The sequence below is a fragment of the Mustela lutreola genome, chromosome 1 (genome assembly GCF_030435805.1).
Source record: "Mustela lutreola isolate mMusLut2 chromosome 1, mMusLut2.pri, whole genome shotgun sequence".
Classification (NCBI taxonomy): domain Eukaryota; kingdom Metazoa; phylum Chordata; class Mammalia; order Carnivora; family Mustelidae; genus Mustela; species Mustela lutreola.
This window is the reverse complement of record NC_081290.1, coordinates 151,539,350-151,564,868: the sequence shown is the minus strand read 5'-3', so window position 1 is coordinate 151,564,868 and position 25,519 is coordinate 151,539,350. Positions and strand designations below refer to the sequence as shown.

Sequence of the window (25,519 nt, the reverse complement as noted above, 5' to 3'; positions counted from 1 at the left end):
AGAAAAGTCCCAGTAGAATCCATTACTGAGCTGCAGTTTGCCCAAGCCCCTGTACATTGGTGGTGACTTCCGGCTGCACATGCTGCATTGGCACCTCCCAGGCTCACCTTGATGGCTGCATGCACTCACTCTAAACTTGCCAGCTTCCAGTTGGGTTTGACCAACAGGTGAGACCAGACTGGAGTTTGAAGGGCCAGGGGAGAGAGAAGTTGGGGTATTGCATCTCCAGGCCATTCCTGCAGCACACAGTGTCTGAATGGCCACAGGGCCCGGTGTGGGGGGATGGAGCTACTGTTCTCCCTCGGTTCCAGTAGTAACCCCCCTTATCAGGACTCCCCAGCTTCCTGGAAGAGCTCCTTACTCTCCCTTACTGGTTTCCCATCGCTTGGTCTACACTGTAGACGTTTGACTCTCCTTGCTTACCCTGTCTGTGTGTGTTTCTTCGCCTGACAATACCTTAACATGTTGGGAGATAAAAATGATACCAGCAAGCTCTTCTAAGCTCTGCCTCTTTCCTTGTGTCTCCACCCAGTGGCCCTAAACCAGCAAGATCTGCATCACCTGGTACTTGTTAAAAATGCAAATCCCTCCTGAGTCAGAAATGGGGTGCTGCCCCATCAGTGGTGCCAATCCCGCACTTGGATCCCGAGACGCAGAGCAGTCAGGGCGTTTAGGCTCCTGTGTTCTTGCCCCATCATGCTTTATATCAAGCAGGGCCATGTACTTTTTGCCTCTCTTTCCCAAGAGAGGCAGCTCTGATGGCGTGTTTGGAGTCTGGGCTTCTCAGTTACCTCACTTAAAAACAGCCAGCCAGTTTATTAACCATTTGCTCAGTAGAAGTTTAATGGAGAAATATCTGTTTAAAACAAACCGTCCAAAAGAACAACTCTTTTACAAACAAGTTATGGCAGTGACAAGTCAAAACCCCAGGCTTGATTTCCTATTCCTTTGACCCACCCCTAGAAGAAGAAAGGGGAGTGAGAAGGAAAGATGGGGTCATTTATATGTTAGCTGGAGGAATTACAAAAATACACTCTGATGTAACAACAAGGTTGTCATGAAACATGCCATGGGCGGGGGCGGGGGAGTAGGGGGTTGGATGTGGAGGTTCTCCGCCCTGGGGGCGGGAATGGGGACCAGGAGGCAAAGCCTGCCTCAGTGCCTTGGGAAAGGAGTCCTGATTCCCAACTGGCAGGTCTGGGGCTGGAGACATGCTGTTTTGGGGATCACTTGGACACCTGGGGAGACAGAAATGATTAAAATGACAAACCCAGTAGTTTCTCTGACCTTTCAATACTATTTGCCTGAGCAATAGCAAGGAGGCAATGAAAAGCTTATCAACCAAATAAAGAGCTTTCAAAGCAGCAAGTAGGGTTCCCTAACTTCCTCTATATACCTGATTTTTCTGGCCTCAAGTGTACAGTCAGGACTCACAAAGAAGCTCTGTGAGCTGGGACTTGAAAGGCATAGCAGAGGCCCTATGTCCAGAAACAGCTCTCTGATCCCTGGTTTTTGGAATCCATGTGCAGTAATTTCATTTCTTGAGGCTAAATAGTGTACTCATTTATAGCTCTTACCTGTCTCTGTAAACCAGATTTCACCAGTTCCTCACTGTGAATGAATTTGCTCACTTTCCACTGTCGGGAAGGGCCACGGTGTGGGGCAGAGGATAGAGTAGAAAAGGGACAGGAACTAGACACCCCCTTGCACAGTTCTGTCTAGGACTGGACCTGCATGTCAATGTCCCTTCTTCCTAACACATCATTACACCCTCTGAGTAGGGTTCTTTATCCCATTTCGGTGTTAGGAGGCCCCACTTCCTGCAGCCTTCCAAGTATAGATTGGTGTTGGGTTATCTCAGAAGTCCAGAATAGCCCAGCATCAGGATCCCCCACGAAGGAGACATCTTGGTCATGTGTAGGGCTGGTTGGGGTGTGCGTGATCTTGGGCATGTGTAGGGCTGGTTGGGGTGTGTGTGTAGGTGAATGAAAACAGGATTTAAGCTGCCTGGTGTGGACTCGTAAGTACATATTCCTATTGGAACTCAGCCACCATGAATGTGTGCAAAAAAAGGAAACAGAGAGACGGTTGCAGAAAGAAGAAGGAGAGAAATCAATGATAGACCCAGACGAGCTGGTTAACGTTTCCAATGGTTCCGTCAAGAACTTTGTATCTTTAGCAAAGCAGCAGACAAAAGCTAGTTACCAGTTACGTTTCACTGCCTCTCAGCTGTAAGTTTAATAGAAAACTAGCAAAATCAATTGTCTGAATAGGAGCTGAAATCTCTCTCTCTCTCTTTTTAAAAAAATTGATTCCTGTTAATGTGACTGGTTTTAAACTGTCTTTAGGTAAAGAAAATAATTGTGGTTCGGAATTAGACAAGAGCCTCAGTGTTCCTTAAGAGCCACTTTAAGAAGAAAGAATGTCTTAGCTTTGATAGAATTCAATCCATGCCCCTTCTGAAGGATATACTGTGTTAGGTACTGTGCAAATATGGCTTAGGAAGAAAGAGGATGCTTGTTAAGGATCCAAGAGTATGACTTCAAAAACGGTGCGGATTAATTCAGGGCCTTTGGAGATTAGTCATTCTGCTAAAATACACATGGCCGCCTTCTCCTCACAACTTAATACCGATGTCTGTATTTGGCAATGGGCCTTCTGCAAACCAACTTACCTGCAAAGAGCTATGTTGGCTGTCCCTATGCTGAATTGTGGGTGCCAAAGATTAACATTTTTATTAATACGCTTTAAAGAGTATTATTGATCTGGCTACCTTTGACATATGGGAAGCAAAATAAAACAGCATATGTAGGCTTTTTTATTTTTTTTAATGCCCGGAGTCAGGGAAAAGTCCCTCTTGGGTAATGTTTGGGGAATGTGTTTGGCCAACTGATTAGTTTTTTCCATTAGGGTAATTTCTAGACAGTTAAAGAAGAGGTATGAGGCTCTGTAGATAATCAGATTCCCATATATGAATTAAGCACACATGTTTGATGGGTGGGATTTTCTTAGATTTTTCAGAAAATTCTACTGAGCTAGTTTCCTATGCCACTTGACATTCTGTACAGGTTGATGGGCTGGGGAAAGTGGAGTTTGTAAGACTGGGCAATAAATTAGGAGTTTTGATGTTTTTTATCTGATTTGTAATACAGGGCGTGTATGAGCATTCCCATGGTGTGGGGCGGGGGTGGGGTGGGGGAAGGACAGGAGGGAGAGAAGAGTAAAAGCAAGCCAGGAAGCAAACAAAAATAAACACAAATGGCCCCTGGGGAAGAAGTGAAGTGAAGAAAGATGACGATCTCCTAGTCTCTGTTCTAAAACTACTTGGTCAGGTGGGCCACATTCTCTACACCTTGCTCAGTGATGTTGTCACTGACCTCAGGGACACTGGCAAGGTGGCAGGATGGACAAATGAGGAGTGGAAGAGAGAAAAGCTGAAGGTGTAACTCCTCGTCCTAACGAGAACTCCTTTCCAGGTGCAAAGTGGGAAAGGGCAGTGGTTTCCGTGGAATCCAGCCCCCTTGAGATACAGGGGGTAGGGTAGAAGAAAGCTAATCTGTCTTCGAAGGTGAAATAGCAACATCACGGCCACAGAAATCAGACCACAAATGGCTGGGGGTAGGTCCAGCGATAGGTTCTTAGAGATGGTCTCTGAAGAAAGGTGAACTGAATGGTTGCTATGGCAACTGGATAGGCAGATTAGTCCACTTAACTGTCCCCATAGTAACTGAGCTCCTGGAGAGCTATAGAGGAATTAGTTATCTTAACATGCTACTATTATCCCCATGGTAACCAATCTCTAAATGGCAGTGGTCAGCCTTAAGGAACAATGCTAAGGAAATCTTTACTCCCTAGAGAAGGGGTGGGTAGGAGGCGGGTGGGAGGGTGGGGAGGGAGGTGAATATAAACCTCCCCCGCCTCCCAGGAGCCGAACACCTTGAGGCAGTATGCAGTGTGTGTACGTATTTGGGGGCTAACTTGCTTCCAGGCATGGGAGGAAGGCTAAGACAGTTGGGTATATAAGGTTTCTTTTTACCCCCAGCTCATTCACACCCAACTCACTCATGGGTTGAAGGGGACGCGGTGCAGCTGGGAGGGGCTCCCCTTCCGGCTACACATGACCATTCTGATTCAGGGTGCGCCGGCGCTGGCTGGACTGCATGCTCAGGACCAGGTACTGCCTCATAAACTCACTGAACCGCTTCTGGTTGGCCAACTTCCGGGCCGACTTCCGGGCCCCGGTGAAACCCCCAAACCTCTTCTGCAGCTGCTTCTGCTCCATGTCTCCAGCCTCATCCATGCCGGGCTCTGTCTCTTTCTGGGCTGGGATGAGGCTCCTAATGCGAGGCATACGCTTCAGCTCCATCTCGGAGGCGCTTGGCTGGTAAAGGGCAGCTGCCACGTGCTCTGGGTCAGCAGGGCTGAGCTGCCAAGAGCCCTTGGCCATGACCTTGGTGCATGGAGTCCAGAGAGGGCTTCTGAAGACCTTCCCTTCACACTCAAGGATGCACACCTGCAAAGACAGAGGTGGGAGAAAGAAGGATTGGGAATGTCTCTTAGTCCAAGGCAATGAGATAAAGCCCTTCCTTTGGGTACAAAATCCGCACCAGTACCAATGCAAGTGATTCTGAAGCATCTCTTTATTAAGGACTGTGTAGCGCGTTCACATGGCGTTACTTAGGTTCATAGAATTTCAGAGTTGCAGAGATACAGAAAACTATCTGCCTCAGCTCTGTCATTTCACAAATGAAGAAACTCAGGGCTCAGAGAGGTGAGATTAATTTACCCAGGTGACACAGAAAGTCAATGCAGAATGAGTGCCCCCAGCTACACCAGTTAGAGCCCTAGCTAAGTTTTTGGAGCCAAGCACAACTCACAAGGGTCACCCATAAAAAAGGATTTTATTTTGTTCTCTTATCAGGCTTGAGAGAGGCCAGTTGATTTAAGAAGGTGCGGATGTCAAAGCATGTACTTAAATCTGCATGGCTATTTTAAGATCACCACGTTAAGGTGAACCCTGTGTTGTTCACTTTTCAGCCCACATACACTAGTTATCATTACCTGGGTTTCAGTTATGGAAAACGAGGCTCAAGACACTTTGGAAGGTAGGCAGGTTGGCATTAAGGTTTAGCTGGGGAGGGGGGGCCAACAGATGCTATTAAGTGGACCTGCCTGGCCCCTGGCAACTTCTAGTGCTGCTCTGTCTCTGCAAGTGTCTCCCACTTCTAGTCTAGACCAAGGGGCTGACCATGATGTTTCCATGCCCCTCCTGAATGGTCTTGACCTTGGCCCTGCCTCCCGTATTCCTATCTCTGATTAGGTCTTTTGGAAGCATCTAACCTCCAAGTTCTTTTAATATTGCTGTTTTGGCTTCACCCCAAATGCTTCTCTGTGTTTCTGTTCTCAGCCAGATGAAAAATCCCACTTCAACTTGACCTTGCTGTCATGGACAGCCATGGAGCTCTTCATCAAATCTTGGAGCTCTTACCTGGCTTACAGGGCATCAAGAGTTACTGCTCTGTCTGGATAGCTGTGGGACATCAGGAGACTGGTGTGTGTGGCTGGTACCCCCTATCTGGGGAGCGAAACCCTAACCCTGGTGTTCAGAGTGGCATAGATGCCAATGTGGGCCAAGTTTCCAACCTGATCCCTAACCAAGGAGTGCAATGTGCCTGCAGCAAAATCATACACCTTACAACTGTCCCACCAAACCCCTCAAAATGGCTCCTCCAGTCCTACTTCTCCTGCAACTCTTTACCGCCCCTGACCCTGACCCTCTTTCATCCCTGCCAAGCTTCTCCAAGATGTGGTCTGCACTCATGCCTCCCTCTCAGCATCTTCCATTTTGCCTCATCTCCTTGCAATCTGCTCCCGCCCTCATCTTCCACTAACCTCCTTCTCCAAGACCACCAGTGAATTCAGTCACCAGATAAAATTAGCCCTCATTCTCAGACTGTGCTGCCTTTGGCAATGCAGACCATACCCTGCTGAAATTTCTCTGCACTGCATTCACCTCTCAGACTGTTTGTGCTCTTTCTTCCTGTATTCCTAAGACTCTATCTTTAAGATCCTTTTCATCTCTCTTTACAATCTGCCCCTTGGTGACTGTTCATTGCTGTGATTTTGGTCATTTCTTTCAGGGGATCCCAGGTCTGTACGTCCAGCACCTGACATCTATTTATTCATTTTACAGAGAGAGATCACAAGTAGACTGAGAGGCAGGCAGAGAGAGAGAGGGAAGCAGGCTCCCTGCTGAGCAGAGAGCCCAATGTGGGACTCGATCCCAGGACCCTGAGATCATGACCTGAGCCGAAGGCTACGGCTTAACCCACGGAGCCACCCAGGTGCCCACCTGACATCTATTGAACTCCAGACACTTCCCTGATCCCTGTCTGGTACGTCCACCAAAGTGTCTGATTAGCACTTTAAATGCAATTTGTTAAGAATTCCCTTCTGGGGGCACCTGAGTGGCTCAGTGGGTTAAGCCTCTGCCTTCGGCTCAGGTCATGATCCCAGATCCCTGGAATCGAGCCCCGAATTGGGCTCTCTGTTCAGCGGGGAGCCTGTTTCCTATTCTCTCTGCTTGCCTATCTGCCTACTTGTGATCTCTGTCTGTCAAATAAATAAATAAAAAATTTAAAAAAATTCCCTTCTGGGGCAGAGACTGCCAGTTGTCTGTTCCATACCCATCTCCCCTCTTCCTTCTTAACAGAATGCTTGCTTTCTTCCTGAAGACCACACATAAGTTTCTCAAACACCTTTGTAGCCAGAGGCGACCGCTGACATATACCTGGAAGTGACCAGGCATGGCTTCCGGGAAAGCAGAAGGCTGACTTACCTGGGGAGAGCATCCTTTTCTCCTTCTTTTTTCCCTTCCTCCAGGCTCCTGCTTAGAATGTGGGCATTTTGGCTGGTGCTCAATTGGCTGTTTTGATGTCATGAAGTGACTCAGGGGATGGAAGCCCTGTGACAGGGGCACCCATATAAAGTAAAGTAGAAAGAGAAGGAACCTGGACATTTTGGCAGAGCTGTCATACTGGCCCTGAATTGTCTACCTCCCAACTTCCTCACGGGGAACCAAATCTCCGTCTTATTTAAGCCACTGTTACTTTAGGTCCTTCTTACTAGCAGGTAAATTTAATTATGTGATATACAGTCTCCCCCTTAAGTCTGCTCTTCTGCTTGGTCTGGGTGTGAATTCAAATTCTCTCAGAATTTATTTATTTGAGAGTGAGAGAGAGAGTGGGAGTGGTGGTGGGCAGAAGGAGAGGGAGACTAGCAGACTCCCTGCTGAGCGTGGAGCCTGATGTCAGGTGGGGCTTGATCCCATGACCCTGAGATCATGACCTGAGCTGAAATCAAGAGTCAGATGCTTAACAAACTGAGCCACCAGGGTGCCCCTCAGAGTTTTGGACGTTGGGGAGAGTATGTGCTAGGGAGAGTGCTGAGAATTGTGTAAGACGGATGATTCAAAGACCTGTATCCCTGAAGCAAATAATGCATTATGTGTTAATTAAAAAAAAAAAAAGACAATTCAAGAGCCAGTTAAATTCCTGAGGAATTAGAACAAGGGTTTAAAACTTATTTTTACAAAGCTCAGGTAATTCTGGGCTATCTGTGTAGGTTTGGAAACCACTGACATAGTCCATGTTCTCATGTTATGATGAGGTTCAGTAATGTGTCCCAAACTACACTGTTAGACAAGATATTACCTGAACAAGAACCCAAATGTCTTGAGTTCCAACCCAGGACACCTCCTATTCCATGAGCTCTGTGCCCTTGCAAGGCAAATCAGTGCACATGAGTATAAGAGTAACGTTTTTGCGAGACTAAAACATAAAGCTCTGATGGGAAAAATGCTCGTTTTCTGCCAGACCAGAGAGGAGAAAGAGAAGCCAGTGGGAGTGCCACTCTTCTTCTCCAATAAGATTTCTAAGGTGCAGCCCTGTGGAGCGCCCCCGGCTAGCCAGAGGTAGTGACAGTGGTCTCTGCTGAGACACAAGTCGTGAGCATGCCTTTTCCATTTCGACTTTCCTCAGAGGTGCTGACAGAACTAGTATCAGTGCCAACTCAGCAGAGTTATGTAGAGAAATCCCTTTTTCACACCCACAGTGTCACTGGGTACGAAAGAATGAATGGGAAGCAGCTTCCGTAGGTGGGGAGGGCAGACCTGAACACAAAGGTAGCTACAAACCTGGGGGTTCTTCAAGACTTGCTGCTGGTTTGTTAGATCGCAGATCCTTAACCTATACTCCTGGAGATGCTCATCTAGTAAGTCCAGGGTGGGGCCCAGGAATCTGCATTTTTAGCAAACACCCAGGTGAGTCTGAGGCTGGACTGTACTTTGAGAAATCCTACTTTGGAACTTGCCCTGAGGAGGAAGGGGTCATCCCGCAATACAGTGGTCGGAGTCTCCTTCAGAGGGAGGGTTGCTTGGGTCTGTATTTAGCTTGCTCCTGAAATACTTTGAAGAAAAGCAGGTAGAACCAACTTGTACGCTTTCAGATCATCGTCCTACTGACTGATTACTCTAAAGCCCTGGGTGTCTAGTGGGGGCAATTTTGTCCCCAGGGGACATTTGGCAATGTCTGGAGACATTTATGGTTGTTATACGGTGGGTGGGGGAAGGGATATGCTACTGTTAGCCAACGAGCAGAGGCCGGGGATGCTGGCAAACAGTCTACACTGTGCGGGTCAGCCCCCTGTAATTACACAGCCTAAAGTGTCCGCAGTGGTGAGTGGGAGGAGTCCTACTCCACAGGGTCAAGGGGAGAGCAGGAAGGCACGGGGAGCACAGGGAAAGCCGGCAGAAGGGTAAAACTTTGGAGCTCACATGGACTTTGAGCAGACTTGGTCCACTGCCCACAAAATAGGAGCCCCAAATGCTTGTGGAATGATTCTGCTCCGTCCATTTACAAGAACAGTTGGAGGTTGCTAAGCCTAGAGGCTATTAGATCTTCTGTGAGCCCCTGGGTTGCTAAGCCCAGATGGTAATTAGATTAGGTGTCAATCAGAGAAAATGCAAATCTATGATCAAACCAGATGCATGGGCTATACAGAGACTCAACATACTGTTAGAAGAATTAGATGCGAACAAAATCATCTCAACTCTTGATTTAGGAGAAGGTTTTGGGCAAATGCGAGGAAGCCAAATTCACAACAGCATTTGTAGCAGCAGATGGACAAATGAGCTTAATGCCTAACCCTCCGGTCTAAGGGACCCACAAGCCTCTTTTCAAAGATTGGTTAATGATCTAGTAAGTGAGCTGGACACATTTCCCAGCCCACATGGATGACATTGCTATATTAAGCCAGAGCGTGGATGAGCATCTGGAAAGTCTCAGATTGGTGCCAAATTGATCTGTAAAGCTGGGTTTGTGAGGAAACTGAGCAAAGGGCCATTGGATGTCTGGGATCGAACATTAGGGAAACAGAGGCACGTGAGCCCATTGGAAGGAAAAGAAGGGGCTCATCGAGATTGCCAAATTTCTGCCCCTAAAGAATCAAATCACTTCTGACCAAGAGATATTTGCGAGCCACTTGCTGTAGGAGGTTCTGCTAAAATGTCTGAGGGCTAACACTAGCAGGCAAGCAGATGAATAGTGCAAGAGAAAAACATATTATGAACTCCCACTGCAAATCAACTAGTAAGAGTTTTCAGGTATTGAAGGATAGAAAGCACTAGAAGTTTGTTTCTTTTGCTATTAATCAAGTTTCAGGAAGTTGTAAATTAATTTCCCAGACCTTGAGGGTTACCTTCTCATTTGTCTCTAAAACAACTCCGAGTCTAATTGTTTCAACATAAGCTGATGGCGTAAGCACCATTTATAATGAGGAGGAAGGATGCCCAAGACATTGCAATGGGTTTGGGTGTATGAGTCATTTACTGACCAGAATGATAGTCTAACAAAAAGCCAGCCATACTTGGACCATTGATCTGGAGTGAGAAACATGGAACTTCTTGATAAAGCCAAGGATGTCAGGGGTCCTGGGAATCACTCAGTATTACATAATTTAGTGGAGGGATTGGGAAGGTGATCCTTGCTGAAACATCTAAGTTCCCCCAGCCCCCATAATTCACAGAGTTGGAAAAGGCTTGCAAGATTTGGAAATGAGATGTGGTTGCCAACATTCTAGGCATCTCACCAAACTTTTAAAAGTAGGTTAAAAGCGAATACAAACTAGAAACAAAACAATCAGGCAGTCAGGTCCTCTGAGGGTCAGCAGGCACTTTGAAGGATTTATCCCTCACCGTGAGGCTCTAACTGGCCATTATCTGGCCTGTTTCAAAGAAGTATCTATCAGTGTTGTCAGGACCCCAGAGATTTAAGATGGTAGGGAGGATGGAAACACACTCCAGGTTCTCTTGCGTCTGCAAGGTATTGACCCATTAGGAGACTAAGGGTCTGGTAGTCTTACAATTTCCATGGCTCTGTGTCAGGCTCTGTGCCGCGCACTGTGGATCCCCAGCACAATCAGAAAAGGACGTTCATACCTTTTGGTGAGAGACTAGCAGACACAGGTGTCTGTGAGGGTTCAAAGGAGCAAGGGGCTGGCAGTATTGGGGGCAGGTGGAGAATCAGCACAGTATTCTCACAAGTGAAGTTTAATCTGAGTTTTGAAGTAGGAGTATTGGATGAGGGAGGAGAGAGAGAATCTTGGGGGTCACTTGTGTTTACGGAGTGGGGAGAAGAACAGGAGCCCAACAGGAAGTAGAAAAAGAGGACTCAGAATTGTGCATAGCTTCCTGTCTCGTCTAGATGGCAAATTGAGAATTGAGCAGGGTGGTGATTATCAGATTATCAACTGGTCACTGGTTTACACGTGAAGTAAATTGTCTGCTCTGTTTACTAAGACCAGAGAAAAGTGGTTTGTAGATGCACTTTTAAACCTCTCTGAGCTGCAAAGCAAAGGCCTGTGGGTCTTCTGTGTTCCCCCAAACTGTTTTCTCAGTTCCTTACATGCCACTTGCTTCCGGGCTATGCATGCATTTGCTTGGGTGCTCCCTGCCTCCCTCCTCCCCCTGGAGCACTCCCCCTGCCTCTTTGCTCCCACTCCTTAGGTCTCCTTAGACATGTCTGTTCCTCTAAAAGTTCCAAAAGTCTAGGATGGGGGCTACTGCTCTGTGCTTCCCCTGCACCCAATAATTAATCCCTCTTGGAGGGATTGTGGGATCTTCTTTCCCACCGCTTGCAAACTCCACCCATCTGCTTACCTTTGGATCCCTTGGCCTGGCTCTGGTCTCGGCATACAGTAAATGCTCAGAAAAACCACAATAGATGAATGAGAAGGAGGTATAAACTTTGGATGGGTTATCTGGGGATGCTCTTCATGACATGGTAGTTATTACTGTTCAGAAAATAGGCTCAAAAACCACAGAGCAGGTGTGGGAAGAGCTTGGTGTTTGGGTCTGTAGGGGCTGCATCTGCTCATTGTTGGTGAGCTAGCCCATGTGAAGGTATGGTCTATGTTTGCACACTTGCCTTAAGGGACTGTCATTACTTTTGGTTGTTTTTAAAGGCTGAGGAGTTTGAGGGACGCCTCGGTGGCTCAATCAGTTAAGTGGCTGCCTTGGGCTCAGGTGTTGATCCCGGGGTCCTGGGATTGAACCGTGCACTGGGGCTCCCAGCTCAGCTGGGAGTCTGCTTCTGCTTTTCCCTCTGACCTTCTACCTGCTTGCACTCATGCTCTCCCTCTCAAATGAATAAATAAAAACATCTTTTAAAAAATAAATCTTAAAAAAATAAAGATTGTTGTATGAGTTCTAGTAGTTTGGGGGTGGAGTCTTTTGGGTTTTCCATATAAAGAATTATGTCACCTGTGAAGAGAGAGAGTTTGACTTCTTCATTACCAATTTGGATACCTTTTATTTCTCTTTGTTGTCTGATTGCTGTTGCTAGGACTTCTAATACTATGTTGAACAAGAGTGGTGAGAGTGGGCATCCTTGTCGTGTTCCTGATCTCAATGGGAAGGCTGCAAGTTTTTTCCCATTGAGGATGATATTTGCTGTGGGTCTTTCATAGATACAATTCAGCAATGTGACAGGATACAAAGTCAATGTACAGAAATCAATGGCTTTCTTATACACTAATAATGAAAATACAGAAAGGGAAATTAGAGAATTGATTCTATTTACTATAGCACCAAGAACCATAAGATACCTGGGAATAAACCTAACCAAAGAGGTAAAGGATCTGTACTCGAGGAACTACAGAACACTCATGAAAGAAATTGAAGAAGACACAAAAAGTTGGAAGACCATTCCATGCTCTTGGATCGGAAGAATAAACATTGTTAAAATGTCTATACTGCCTAGAGCAATCTATACTTTTAATGCCATTCCGATCAAAATTCCACCGGTATTCTTCAAAGAGCTGGAGCAAAGAATCCAAAAATTTGTATGGAATCAGAAGAGACCCTGAATCGCTAAGGAAATGTTGAAAAACAAAAATAAAATGGGGGGCATCACGTTACCTGATTTCAAGTTTTACTACAAAGCTGTGATCACCAAGACAGCATGGTACTGGCATAAAAACAGACACATAGACCAGTGGAACAGAGTAGAGAGCCCAGATAATGGTCCCTCAACTCTATGGTCAAATAATCTTCGACCAAACAGGAAAAAATATACAGTGGAAAAAAGACAGTCTCTTCAATAAATGGTGCTGGGAAAACTGGGCAGCTATATGTAGAAGAATGAAACTCGACCATTCTCTTACACTGTACACAAAGATAAACTCAAAATGGATAAAAGACCTCAATGTGAGATAGGAATCCATCAGAATCCTAGAGGAGAACATAGGCAGTAATCTCTTCGATATCAGCCACAGCAACTTCTTTCAAGATATGTCTCCAAAGGCAAAGGAAACAAAAGTGAAGATTAACTTTCGGGACTTCATCAAAATCAAAAGTTTCTGCACAGCAAAAAAAAAAAAAAAACAAAAAAAAAACAAACAGTCAAGAAAACAAAGAGGCAACCCACGGAATGAGAGAAGATATTTGCAAATGACAGTACAGACAAAAGGTTGATATCCAGGATCTATAAAGAATTCCTCAAACTCAACACACACAAAACAGACAATCATATCAAAAAATGGGCAGAAGATATGAACAGACATTTCTCCAATGAAGACATACAAATGGCTATCAGACACATGAAAAAATGTTCATCATCACTAGCCCTCAGGGAGATTCAAATTAAAACCACATTGAGATACCACCTTATACCAGTTAGAATGGCCAAAATGAGCAAGTGTTGGAGAGGATGTGGAGATAGGGGAGCCCTCTTACACTGCTGGTGGGAATGCAAGTTGGTGCAGCCAGTTTGGAAAACAGTGTGTAGGTTCCTTAAGAAATTAAAAATAGAGCTACCCTATGATCCTGCAATTGCACTACTGGATATTTACCCCAAAGATACAGATGTAGTGAAAAGAAGGGCCATCTGTACCCCAATGTTTATAGCAGCAATGGCTACGGTCGCCAAACTGTGGAAAGAACCAAGATGCCCTTCAACGGACGAATGGATAAGGAAGATGTGGTCCATATACACTATGGAGTATTATGCCTCCATCAGAAAGGACGAATACCCAACTTTTGTAGCAACATGGACGGGACTGGTAGAGATTATGCTGAGTGAAATAAGTCAAGCAGAGAGAGTCAATTATCATATGGTTTCACTTATTTGTGGAGCATAACAAATAGCATGGAGGACATGGGGAGATAGAGAGGAGAAGGGAGTTGGGGGAAATTGGAAGGGGAGGTGAACCATGAGAGACTATGAACTCTGAAAAACAATCTGAGGGTTTTGAAGGGGCAGGGGGTGGGAGGTCGGGGTACCAGGTGGTGGGTATTATAGAGGGCACGGATTGCATGGAGCACTGGGTGTGATGCAAAAATAATGAATACTGTTATGCTGAAAATAAATAAAAAAGAAATTTAAAAAAGTAATGAATAAAGAAATCAAAGTAAAAAAAGATTGAAACGTTTGAAATATGACATCTTTTTTAAAAAAGATTTTATTTATTTATTTGACAGAGAAACAGTAAGAGAGGGAACACAAGCAGGGGAGAGGGAGAGGGAGAAGCAGGCTACCCCGCTGACCAGGGACCCTGATGCGGGGCTCGATCTCAGGACCTTGGGATCATGACCTGAGCCAAACGCAGATGCTTAAAGACTCAGCCACCTAGGCGCCCCCAAATACAACATCTTTTGAAAGAAGTCTGACTTGGGGTGCCTGGGTGGCTCAGTGGGTTAAGCTGCTGCCTTCGGCTCAGGTCATGATCCCAGGGTCCTGGGATCGAGTCCCGCATCGGGCTCTCTGCTCAGCAGGGAGCCTGCTTCCCTCTCTCTCTCTCTGCCTGCTTCTCTGTCTACTTGTAATCTCTGTCTGTCAAATAAACAAATAAAAAATCTTTAAAAAAAAAAAAAAGAAGTCTGACTACCAAGAAAAAAATAATTGAGTTATACTGAATGTCATAGAGGAATAACTATTTAGACTGACATGAAAGCATTGAGAAAGCAATTTATTTAGTGAAAAGAAATCTAATGCCAGATTAGCATCTCAAATTCAAACCTTAAAGTATGAGGAAACATTTAGGATTCATTGTAGAATTACCTATAATACCAAAAATGAAGGTCAATGTACATGTTCAACGGGAGAGGAAGAGTTAAACAAACTAAGCCGTATTCATAGTAAGAAAGAACTTAAAGTAAAATAACGTGGGGGAAATTATGCTGGTATAATATAGCAAGTGAAAAAACTAGGGTTCTTTCTCTGACAGGTGGGATTAAAGGTAATTCTCTTTCTTATAGGCTTCTCTGAATTTGCCAAAACCTCCAACATGAGTGTGCATTATTTTAATAATGGGAACAAAATAGCAGCACACGCAGGCCTTTATTTGAATGTGGAGAAGTGGAAAGATGTCAGGGTGTGCACTTAGAAGATGCGGAGGCCCGGCTTCTGGGGCCTGCTGACCACGTGACACCAGGCGAGTCACGTGACCTCTGGGCAAGGCCGGAACTTCTCATTCTGGGTCTGGAGGAAGGAGAGAGGAGAAGAGGGGGATGCTCCAGGGCCTACCTCAAGGCTGAAGCTGTCGAGAGCCGGGCGGAGCTTCTCTCGGCAGGTCAGACAGTCCTTCTGGCAGCTGCTGGACACACTGGAGATGAGGCTGAGCAGCAGGAGGTCACAAAGCAGGATTTTCATGGTGCAGGAGCAGGAAGCCGGGGGCTAAAATGCCAAAACACAAGGGAGGGTGGGCGGCCATTAGAAGAGCTATTCTGTGGGGGCCTCACATGGGGGGACGCACCAGAGGAGATAGCACCAGAGCCCAAGTTTCCCCTCCCAGAAGGATATGGGTCATGGAGGATACAGGGAGCCTGCCCCTTGGGGCAGAGGCTAGTGTCTGGGCCCCTAAGGAGAGCACCCTTGTGATCCTTGCCACATAGCTGGCTTCAACCTGCGTAAGCGTTTCCAGGGAGCTAAAGGCCTCACTTTGCCACTTACCAATGTGGGACCTTAGATGGTCTCTCCAAGCTTCAGTTTTCATACCTATGAAAGGGGAATGGCGGTACCTGTCTTGGCACAGGGCGGTTGCAAAGACATGAGATCCGTAAGGGAAGGTTTGCAAAGTGCCGTGCGAGAGTGAGATTTATGAATGACTTGTGTACTTTGTTTGTCTCTCCCCCCACCAGCCTTCTGTCTCAGCCAGGGATGACCGGCGTGCCAGAATTTGCTCTTCCCAGAAGCCTCCCCACTCTGGGCCCTTTGTCTGTTTCCTGGGCGAGGTGTGAGCTAGCTTCCTGATCCCAGGGACTCTGTGCTCACCACACTCGTCCATGCAAAACACAGGTCTGGGTATGTGTGGTTCTTTATTGAAAAATGAACCAAGACATGAAGATAATAGCTCCAACCATCATTAGTTAGATCAGTCATTGACATTCTTTATGTGGGATTGCCTGAGAGATGTACAGTTTTTCCTGCTTCTCTTTAAATTTACTCTGTGATCAAGCCTCCTGAATCAGAAAGCTATTTCCTTGGACTGCATCGGTTTGTGTCCCTGTAGAAACAGCTTTACTTGGAGGATTAAGTGGAAAGGGGAGCAAGGGAACTTTCTGGGAACGTTGCGAATGTTCTTGACTGAGGTATGGGTCACAGGGGTCTGTACATTTGCTGAATCCCATGGAATTGTACATTTAAATCCTGTGCATTTCACTGTGCATAAATTTGACCTCCAACAAAGAGCCCGGCCTAGAAAAATAAAAATTATTGTCTTATTGCTTTTTCATCAGACTCTACTGAGAAATAAGCCTTGTTTGTTAAATGCAGCCTACAGACCAGCTTTAGCATCACAAGGGACCAGAATGTAGGGTCCTAACCCTCAACCTAACCCTGGACCTAACTCCTGAAAAGTTGGAGCTGCTTTTTTAGCAGGATCCTCAGGACATCCAGATACATGCTAAAGTCTGAGAATCCCCGGTGGAAGATGGGCGTGGAATGGAGCATGTCAAGAGAAGGAAGGGGGTCTTGCAGTTGAATTCACCACTGGCCTTGTTCTGTGTCATCCAAGTAGCTCATAACAAGAGGTTGTCGACTGAAAAGATACTCAGTCGTGTTTGTTAAGTCCATGAGGGGCCATTTGAGATGGGTTTTGAATGAGTAACAGTTTGCCAAGAGGAGAAAGAAGAGGGCATGTGAGAGGACCAGGAAACAGCCTTTGGAAAGGCTGTGTTAGGACCACAGCCTGTGAGGGGGTGGTGAGTGCGCTGGTGTCCCAGGGCCACCTGCCTTCACGGCCTAAGGGAAGCTCCTTGTGGAAAGAGAAGTTTCGCTCAGATGGAACTGGCCCTTGTTTGCCATCCAAAGGATTTGGACTCTACCCTCCAGATAATGGGGCTCCAGGGCTAATGAACAATGAAGACAAACCCTGATACAAATAAACCTCTCATATGCATTTTCTTCTCTATTCCAAGGGCCAGTGCCTTAGTTGAGACTTCCTATCTTGGTTATTGTGATGACCTTCTAATTAGTCCAGCTAATGATCTGGCCTCCCACCAAGACATCTCCAGATCTGATGATGTCACTTCATACTGAAACCCCACTGGGACTGCGTACTGCTCCTGCCCCAATTTTCTAACTTTGTCTCCTGTTGTTCACACTGGCATCCCCTCTGGTCCTAGTGAAACATGGAGAGTTCCCATTTCTATCCTGTTTTTAATGCCTTTGGACCTTGGCACATGTTCTTCCTTCTGCCCAGAATACCTGTCTCCCACTCATATTGGTACACACCTCAAGAATTATCCCCTCTGGGAAGCCAGCTCCGACCCCTGGATGGAGTTGAATGAATTTCCTCTGCTTCAAGGCATGGGGAAGCAACACATCACAGTGGGAAGGAAGAAAGCCTCAGGGACCTGTCAACCAGGCACAACAGACCTGTGTCCCTGAGCTGTGATTCGCATTTTCTCATCTGCTCCTCACTACAGACCGACTGGGTCCAGATCCCATATCGTAACTCAACCCCTCAGCTTCTCATCCGTAAAACTTGCACAATCACAGTACTTGTCTCACACGGTCATGAACGTGTTGGTGTTTGTAGGCAGTTGGTGTTTATAGGCTGTTTGTGCCAGCCCTTGGCACATAACCAGTCCTGAATAAAAAGTTATAAAAGGAAGAGCTCAAAGCATAGCCTTCACTGTATGATATTGTCATCGTCCCTTGCATGGCACTTGTGACATTGTACTGTAAGCTTGGACTTCTGTGTCTGTCTGTCCCACTGGATGGTGACTTCTGAAGGGCAGAGACCATGTTCTATAGTTCCATGTATTTCTGGCACTTAAGATGTGCTCAGAATGTTTGCTAAGTATCTCAGGAGCATTCTTTTTCTCCCTAGCTCACGGAGAGTTGAGGAGTGTCCAGGAGCCTCGGCCTCACAGGGCCCAGGAATCTAATGGCACAGGATCTGTGGGGCTTCAGGATCTGTGGGGCTGACAGCATGTCTCTTAGGTGAGTGTTGAGTTTGAGGGGGTTGGGGTGGGAACAGGGTCTTCCAGAGTGAGGCAAGATGCCATTCTCATCCTGAGCCCCACGCACGCTCCAGCAGAAGCCTGGTTACAGAGGGCTGTGAGGCATGGTTGGAGTAGTGTCCTATGTGAAGTTTGCAGGTCAAATAGGTGTCGGTACACAAGCTATAGAACCTCATCACACAGGTCCTTTTGAAGAGAAAATGTGTCTTGAATTTCAAACAGCCGCCATATAAACACGAGTCTTAAACAGAGGACTGCCTATGTCTTTTGTTTAATTTGAGACTTGCCTTACCATTTCTTATCCTACTAAATTTCAATCCTTCTCTTTGGGAGACATTTTTGTAACGTTTGTCCAGAATGGCATGGCTGTGCCCTCTCTGGGCACATGGTGGCAGTGTCTGCATGTCGCAGAGGAAAGGGAAGGCTAGAAGAGGGACGGGTTTCTTCCTCATACACAATTGCAATACATAATGTTTGCATAGGCTGAGCTGATAAGTTGTGACAGCTGTTAATGAAATGCTCTCCGGTTGAGGTTTTTCATGAACCTCATTAACCGCGGCTACTTGCACATTCAGGAAATGCCCAGTGGACTGACTGATGTTTGTTATCTCATATTCTGGGTAAATGGGTTTTTAGGGTGAGGTGAAGAAAGAAGATGAGCTCCTGGGACATTTAGCATGTAAAATGCGTCTGGTAGCTTTCCCGCATATAAAACATGAGCTGTCCTTGGTCTGGCACTTGGCAAACCTTCTTGAATCTACTTGGCATTAGTTTGGCCTTCCCGGCGGGTTCATGGGACACCTCTCTTTCAGGCTCCAACCTCCCTACCCTCTCTGTCCCCCCACCCCTCACTCTGAACAAGTGACTCCATCTCTTGTTTAAAACCCATTCATACACAAAGCTCTTTATTCTCAGCAATTCCAAGAATCCTTAAAATGGGACTATCTCCAAGGTCTATCTCCAAGGCTGTCATATTTTGGTGAGGCCAATATAAGTGAAAGCTCAAAATAAATCTAATTATCCTCACAGAGCGGACTGTATTTTGTTTTTTTGGTACTCCTCACAACACCGAGTACCATTGTGTACCTAGAACACAATGGTTGAATTCTGGAAGCTCAGTAGAAGTTTTTCATTTTTAAGAAATCTCCACGAAATCGATGTGCTTTTTCTTGTAGCTCTGTGTATCAGTTAATGCCAAGTAAGGTGAGGGGTGGGTAGCTAATTGATTCATGATTAATATATTGATTCATGATTAATATATTCATAAATATAAATAAATATACATTTAATCTTTACCCTCGGTGTGATTCTGGGTGAGTTATTTTACCTGCAAGTGTTTGTCTTCTCAACTGCAAAATGGGGATCAGGACAGGCGGTGGAGGTGGTTTATTGCAAGAAAACGACCATCAGTAAATAGAACTGCCCAGAATATGTATGAATTTCACCTGGCTTGTATTTCACTTGGTGAACCAAGCGAAATACACTCAGCTAACACTTTCATGTGGTGCTGCTATAATCTGGACATCTCTTATTGAATAAAGAAATGTTTAATTACCTCTTATTTTGGTAACGACACCTCATAAATTTAATTGTGCCTTGTTGCTTATGGAGATAAAATACCACTGTGTTTTAGCCTTAATCTATTTGCATGTAATCTTGCTTCCCAGGGCAATATAATTAGTTGCTTATCTGTTTGGAGGATTACGTATGAAGCTGGAAGTTAATTGAGTTTCATCTTATGGCCTCTGAGAAAGCCTGTTTAAGTTTGGTGCTTTTAGTGGAGAAGCGGGGAGGGACAGCCTTCCTTCTAGAGGCATGTACGTGGTCTCTGTTCTTTTCAGCAACCTTGTGTGTAGATATTATTCTTTACAAGTCACAAAAGATTTTTATATTCTTCTACAATCCTCGAACCAAGGGTTAAGACCATACTTCTTTTTGAGAGGAACGTAAGTTCATAGGGGTTAAGCAACTGGGCTAAGACCATCTAGCTTATAAATAGCAGAGCCAGAACTCAAACTCTGACGTGCTGACGTCAAACGGCGTGTTCTGGAAAACCATAAACTCTACATACTGCTTCTGCTTCAGAACGGTTGGCCAGTTCTGGAGGGATCTCCCTGGGCCAGTCTCTGTCTTCAACCGTCATCACCTTACTCTCATATTTAGAGTATGACGAGCCAGTGCTGGGCTAATTGCTTTGTAAGCTCCATCCTGTGGGGTAAGTGCTATTATCCCCATTTTACAGTTGAGAAGACAGAGGAGTAATGACTCAGAGTGGCAGAGGGGAGCCTCAAGCCCATCTGATCCCCGAGCTCCTGCTCTCACTAGGCCACTCAGGATCTCTGCTGCTGTCTGTTTCTGGGTAGGCGAGTTCATCCTAACGATCCCCCTTTATCCTGAGCTCTGGGCTCCCTCTCACCTATTGCAACGTCCTTATTATTGCCTGTCCTTCCCAAAGGAGTTTCTTATTGCCCATAGGCACAGGGGTTGTCTTCCACACGCCTCATTTCTTTGACTCATCTTAGACAGGAGTCCTACATGGGATTTTGCTAGTTCACCAGCTGTTACTGAGGGAGGCCTCTTTAGTGGCCTTTTCTCCTTTCACTTACATTCAAAAAGGTCCTCCTTCTGCTCTGAATTTCCACCTGCAAAGAGGGAGCGAGCATAGAGGAGGTGGAGGGCAAAGCGTGTCCTGCACCCCCTACAACAGACCAAATAGGGTTGGTGCTGGTGAGCAATGAATGAGCCAGAGCCCTGGGCTTAGAAACGAGAGAGTCCTGGGCTCCAGCCTCTGCTCTCTGTTTCCCTGTGGGATCTGGAGCAAGGCCCTTTCTTTCTCCGGGCCTCAGCTTCCCCTTCTCCAGAAAGGGGCAGTTGGGTGAGATGGTTAGTATTTTTAATTTGTTAAGTGGCCGGATATGTGTGCTGTCCTGGGAAGGGGAAGCAAGAAGGGGGGAGGGAAGAGGAAGGGAAGATGAGGGTTTCCTGAGGAAGTGGCCTCAGGGCAGCAGCCCGGGCTCCGGTGAGGACCTGGAGAGGCACCACAGACATATTTCTTGTCAGGGCTGCCTCAAAGCTGGAAAGGGGTCCCTCTGAACTTTGATCTTCCTGATTCTGGCCCATGGTTCCACATAGGCGGTCAAAATAACTTTTTTTTTTAAAGATTTTTACTTATTTGACAGACAGATCAGAAATAGGCAGAGAGGCAGGCAGAGAGAGAGAGGAGGAGGAGACAGGCTCCCTGCTGAGCAGAGAGCCCGATGTGAGGCTCGATCCCAGGACCCTGGGATCATGACCTGAACTGAAGGCAGCGGCTTAACCCACTGAGCCACCCAGGTGCCCCCGGTCAAAATAATTTAAATGGATGTTTAAAAGCTTTCATTTACTTTTATATTAAAATCACTGAATGTTCTTTCATAAAGATTAGAAAATACCCATAAGCCAAAGAGCCATGAATCCAGAACAGCACTCTCCAGACTTCTTTAGCCTTCTGCCCCCAGCAATCAAACAGTTGTGAGCACACATTCCCAACTGACTCGTAAGTTATATACATTCTAAAACCCACTAAAGTGCCAATTAGGAAAGATAACAGAAAACAAGGCTTCCGTTTCCCAAAGCCCAGTGGATCACGGGGGGCATCCACACCCCTTTGGGAGACCGTGGGCCTAAACTCGTTCAGTTAGCGCTCAGCTGCAGGGATGTGAGTTCCTACGAAGCTGAGGACATTCTGACACTTAGCACTACAAGCCTCCTATCATGAGTATCACATGTGCTTCTTGGCTGAACGAATGAAATGATGAATGAGGATGGGGGTGAGGAGGAAGCACAGGATGAGTGTGGGAAGAGCGGAGCTTGGCTCTGAGCCTTGGCTCTATGATTCACTGACATTTTCACCCAGACTTAGACTCCTGGGGAGCAAACCTTTCACTTCATCTGCCACATCAGGCCCTTCAGAGCTGGGCAGGCCTCGTTTCTGCAATGCTGAGGGAGCAGCTAACAGTTGAAAAACCACAAGATCACAGACTGTCAAGACCAAACGTGATTGGAGCCTATCTAGGGAGATGCCCAGAAAATCGGCTTGCCCCCAAAATGGGTGTGCCCCAGATCTCAAGGTCTGTGGTTAGTAAGAAACCCTCAGAATAGAGAGTGGGAGCACCTATGCGCATTGAAATAAAAGCGTCGAGAAAATCCAATTTGCTTAATGAGTTCTCAGCCATTGAAACCGCTCCAAGATGCTGTCGGAAGGACTCCTGTTTCCTGAGAAGGGCCCATTCCCTTCCTACAATGTCTGATGAGTAGCTCCCCCCAGATGCAGTTGCAAAATTTCTGTCCTGGGCTTCAGGAGCCGTGGGGCTATGGAGTGGAGCTCATTGAACCCTGTTGATAAAAGCATAGAACACTCACCGTAACCTTCACACCTCTACCATGCCTGGATGTGTGTGCATTGGGGAGGGGGTGTTAGCATAAAATAAACATGTGGACAAGTTTAGTTCCCTTCCTGGCACACAGTAGGTTTCAATCAAGGCTGATTCCCTTGCCCTCCTTTTGTGGCTTTGTCCTGGCTGCCACCTCCCTCCCCAAAGCCCTCAACCCTCCTTGCCTGCCCAGTTCGAATCTCCGGAATCCGGGAGCAAGTGCCCCTTCTTCCAAATTCCCCCAGCACTCGCTGTCTGGACCATGCAATTTAGGACTTAATTACACCCAACCTTGCGTTGTCCTCTAATTGTTTCACTGTGTTTGTGTTGTCTGACCCTCGCCCCCATTAACTGGTGAGCACCCTTGGCCCAGAGGGGGTGGTGTGCAGAAGCCAGGAAGGCTGGACTCAGTCCTCCCAGGGCTCAGACTCCCAGACACGGTGCGGAGCCGAGCTCTCAGCTTCAGTTTCACCACCTGCAACGCGGAGACAATGACACCAGCTCACCGGGCTGTTTGCTAGGGATAATGGGTGCAAAAGCGCGAAGACGTAAATCGTTGCATGAGCATAAAGGGTTGTTATCATCACCTCTGTTGAATCCACCAGAACACCCCCCCCCCCCACCCGCCTCTCCTGCCTGGTGGAGTGTGGATGATAAATAATGGATTGATTGAATGCAGAATGGCTTTGTGACAGCTCCTGTCATCGGCTCCAGAGAGCACAGGTTTGAGCCTAATCCTGCAATGACTCCCTTCATTGACAATGCAAGATCTCCCGCATTCTCTGAATCCCTGAGTACCTTCAGCCTTCAGCTGCTGAAGCAGGGGCACGGAGAACAGAACTGCACCCCTAGACCCCAGGCTGCAGCATAGGACCCTCGACGGGGCAGCACACATGGGCGGGTGGAAGCTGCTCCTTTTACTGAGATGGTGGTTGAGGACGGTCTCTCCAGGCACCCTCGCCTGCAGAGGACTCAGCAAGCCCAGAGGAACACTGATCCTTTCTGTTCAAGGTATCACAGCATCAGTGGAAGTGTATTGACTATTTCCCTGCCTCACTTTATAAATGGGAAAAAGGAGTGTGCGTGCGGCAGCTACCCACAGGCAGTGAGAAAGAGCAGCAATTTCTTTGGGAGGTTTTGATAAGAAGCCAGGCAGTTACCCCCCCCCCCCCCCCATCTATGTTGAAAACTCCGGTTTAGGCTTGCTGGCGAATGCCATGCAAAGCTCATCTTTTGTTAGTCTGCCGAACAATGTTATTGGTTATAATTGGGGCAATTATGGGCTGCTCGAGGAAGCGAAACACAGATGTTTAAGCCTAGGATCAGGGTATTCAAGTCCAAAGCAGCTTGCTTTAAATAGTCCATCTCCCGAATCATCCTGCTTCACTTGAAATTCCCCCAGAACTTACCCGTGTTCAGAGTGAAATGTGGGGAAGAAAGCATGGGTAATGAAGGGAGGGGAAGCAAGATATGCAGAGAGATAGAGAGAGAGAGTGAGAGAGTATTTGTGTGTGTGTGTGTGTGTGTATGAGAGAGAGAGAGGGAGAGAGACGCACAAAGGAGACAGAAAAGAAGGCTGAGAAAGAGCAAGAGTTTGGATGACTTCTGAACGTCATATTCAGCAGGACTCAGCAGAGACCTTTAAGTGGGAGAGATGGGCAGGAGGAGAAACATGCAAAGAAAAAGAAGAAACCACCACATAATTCAGGGTCTGGACGTCCAAGGTCATCCCTGCGGAAATCTACGTGGGTCTCACACACAGTGGCTGCGTTCCGCGCTGTACCGGTCGAGCGTGACGCCCCGGGTCCCACTTTCCCCACAGCATTACCAGCAATTTCTATTCAGTGCGTAAGGGAGAAGGGTTCCCGCAGGACGGAAAAATCCCATTCCAAATCAAGTTCAGGGGTATGCTGAAAACCAGCCTGAACGCACTCTGCACTCCGAGGCAAGGGAAGAAAGGAAGTCAGCCACGCACAGGAATCACGCACAAGCCCCCTGCCCCAGTGCCTGCTCCTCCCCTCATCTCACTCCTGCATCCACCTTTTCCCAGCAGATAACAACGACATAGTCAGGGCCACAACCGGGGAATCAAAACTTTTTCTCATCTCCAAGTTCAGCTCTTCTGCATCTCTCTCTTCAGGATAAAAACCTCAGCCGTACCCCCTCCCACCCCTTGGCTGAGCACTGAAAGTAAGAGGAATGGAGAAATAATTTTCCAGGAGGCCAGCAGCATCCACCCTGGACAAAGGAGAGAGGGTGAGGAAAGAGCCCCTGGCTGCTGTGCTCCTTCCCGGGGCTCCCAGCTGTTTGTCTTGGGGCTGGGGTTCGCATGCAGCTGCCTACCTGAGAGCTGTGGGTAGCCTGGCTCCTTCGGCTGGGAGGCTCGTTTCTGCCGTATCAGCCACACCAGCGTATATATATCCTCCCCCCACCCCACGCACAGCCCTCCCCTTCCCTGCCCACCTCGATGACACATACACACGCTGACCCCCTTAATCAAGCGAGCAGCAGAACCTACAATCCTTCCTGGCTGCTCCCTGCTCCCCCCACCCCAACCCTGGCTCTGTGCTCAGACCTGTGACCCCCCCCCCCCATCCATTCTCAAGCCTGCTTTACCTGGACTCTCTTCTGCCAGGATCCCCCAGCTGCTTTCCCTTTGCTTCCAGAGGCACGGTGAGGACTGATGGGGAGCTCTGGCAAGTCAGTCAGAAAAAAAGGCTCCTGGTGAAAGTGACGAGGTGGACCCCAATCCTGGAGTCTCCTTGAACAACCTTTTAGACTGAGGAGTAAAGAAGAGGGACAGGGCAGAAGGAGAGGAATCTCACGCCAAGCTCCCCCCGGCACAGGGAAGCCCAGAACTGAGCTAAGCCAAGCCCCTTCCACTGTCCCTACCCAGGCGGCAGCAACTAGGCCACTCAGGGGAGAGGATCTTACCTGCCATGGGTCATGCCAGGAGGCACTTTCACAGGTGCTCACAGCATGACACAATGTAAAACTCTGAGCCTTTACACTCAGAAGGAAGTGTCTGAAATTCTGTCTCTACTGTCAGAACAAGTTACTTCTCTTGGGGAACCTCGGGTCCTCC

General features: G+C 47.1%; 1 protein-coding gene across 2 annotated transcripts; it reads right to left on the bottom strand.

Moving 5' to 3' along the window:
• Positions 1–832: 832 nt before the first annotated feature.
• PNOC (prepronociceptin) lies at positions 833–25,251 on the bottom strand. 2 transcript variants are annotated; one of them, XM_059176704.1, is made up of 4 exons: positions 25,051–25,251; positions 15,081–15,230; positions 4,063–4,513; positions 833–1,238 (listed from the first exon to the last, which is right to left on the bottom strand). In XM_059176704.1, the coding sequence occupies exons 2-3, from the start codon at positions 15,204–15,206 to the stop codon at positions 4,112–4,114; spliced, it is 528 nt and encodes a 175-aa protein (XP_059032687.1). In that variant the 5' UTR covers positions 15,207–15,230; positions 25,051–25,251; the 3' UTR covers positions 833–1,238; positions 4,063–4,111. The 2 variants fall into 2 exon arrangements, with proteins under 2 accessions (XP_059032687.1, XP_059032698.1); XM_059176715.1 differs by lacking the exon at positions 25,051–25,251 and adding an exon at positions 24,778–24,859.
• Positions 25,252–25,519: the final 268 nt, after the last annotated feature.

What these genes read in the sequence shown, in the direction of transcription:
- PNOC (XM_059176704.1), bottom strand. Translation starts at nt 15,206, where the DNA reads ATGAAAATCCTGCTTTGTGACCTCCTGCTGCTCAGCCTCATCTCCAGT. An exon ending in TCGACAGCTTCAGCCTTGAG is followed by an intron (nt 4,514 to 15,080) that starts GTAGGCCCTGGA and finishes CTGTCTTTGCAG; the next exon opens with GTGTGCATCCTTGAGTGTGA.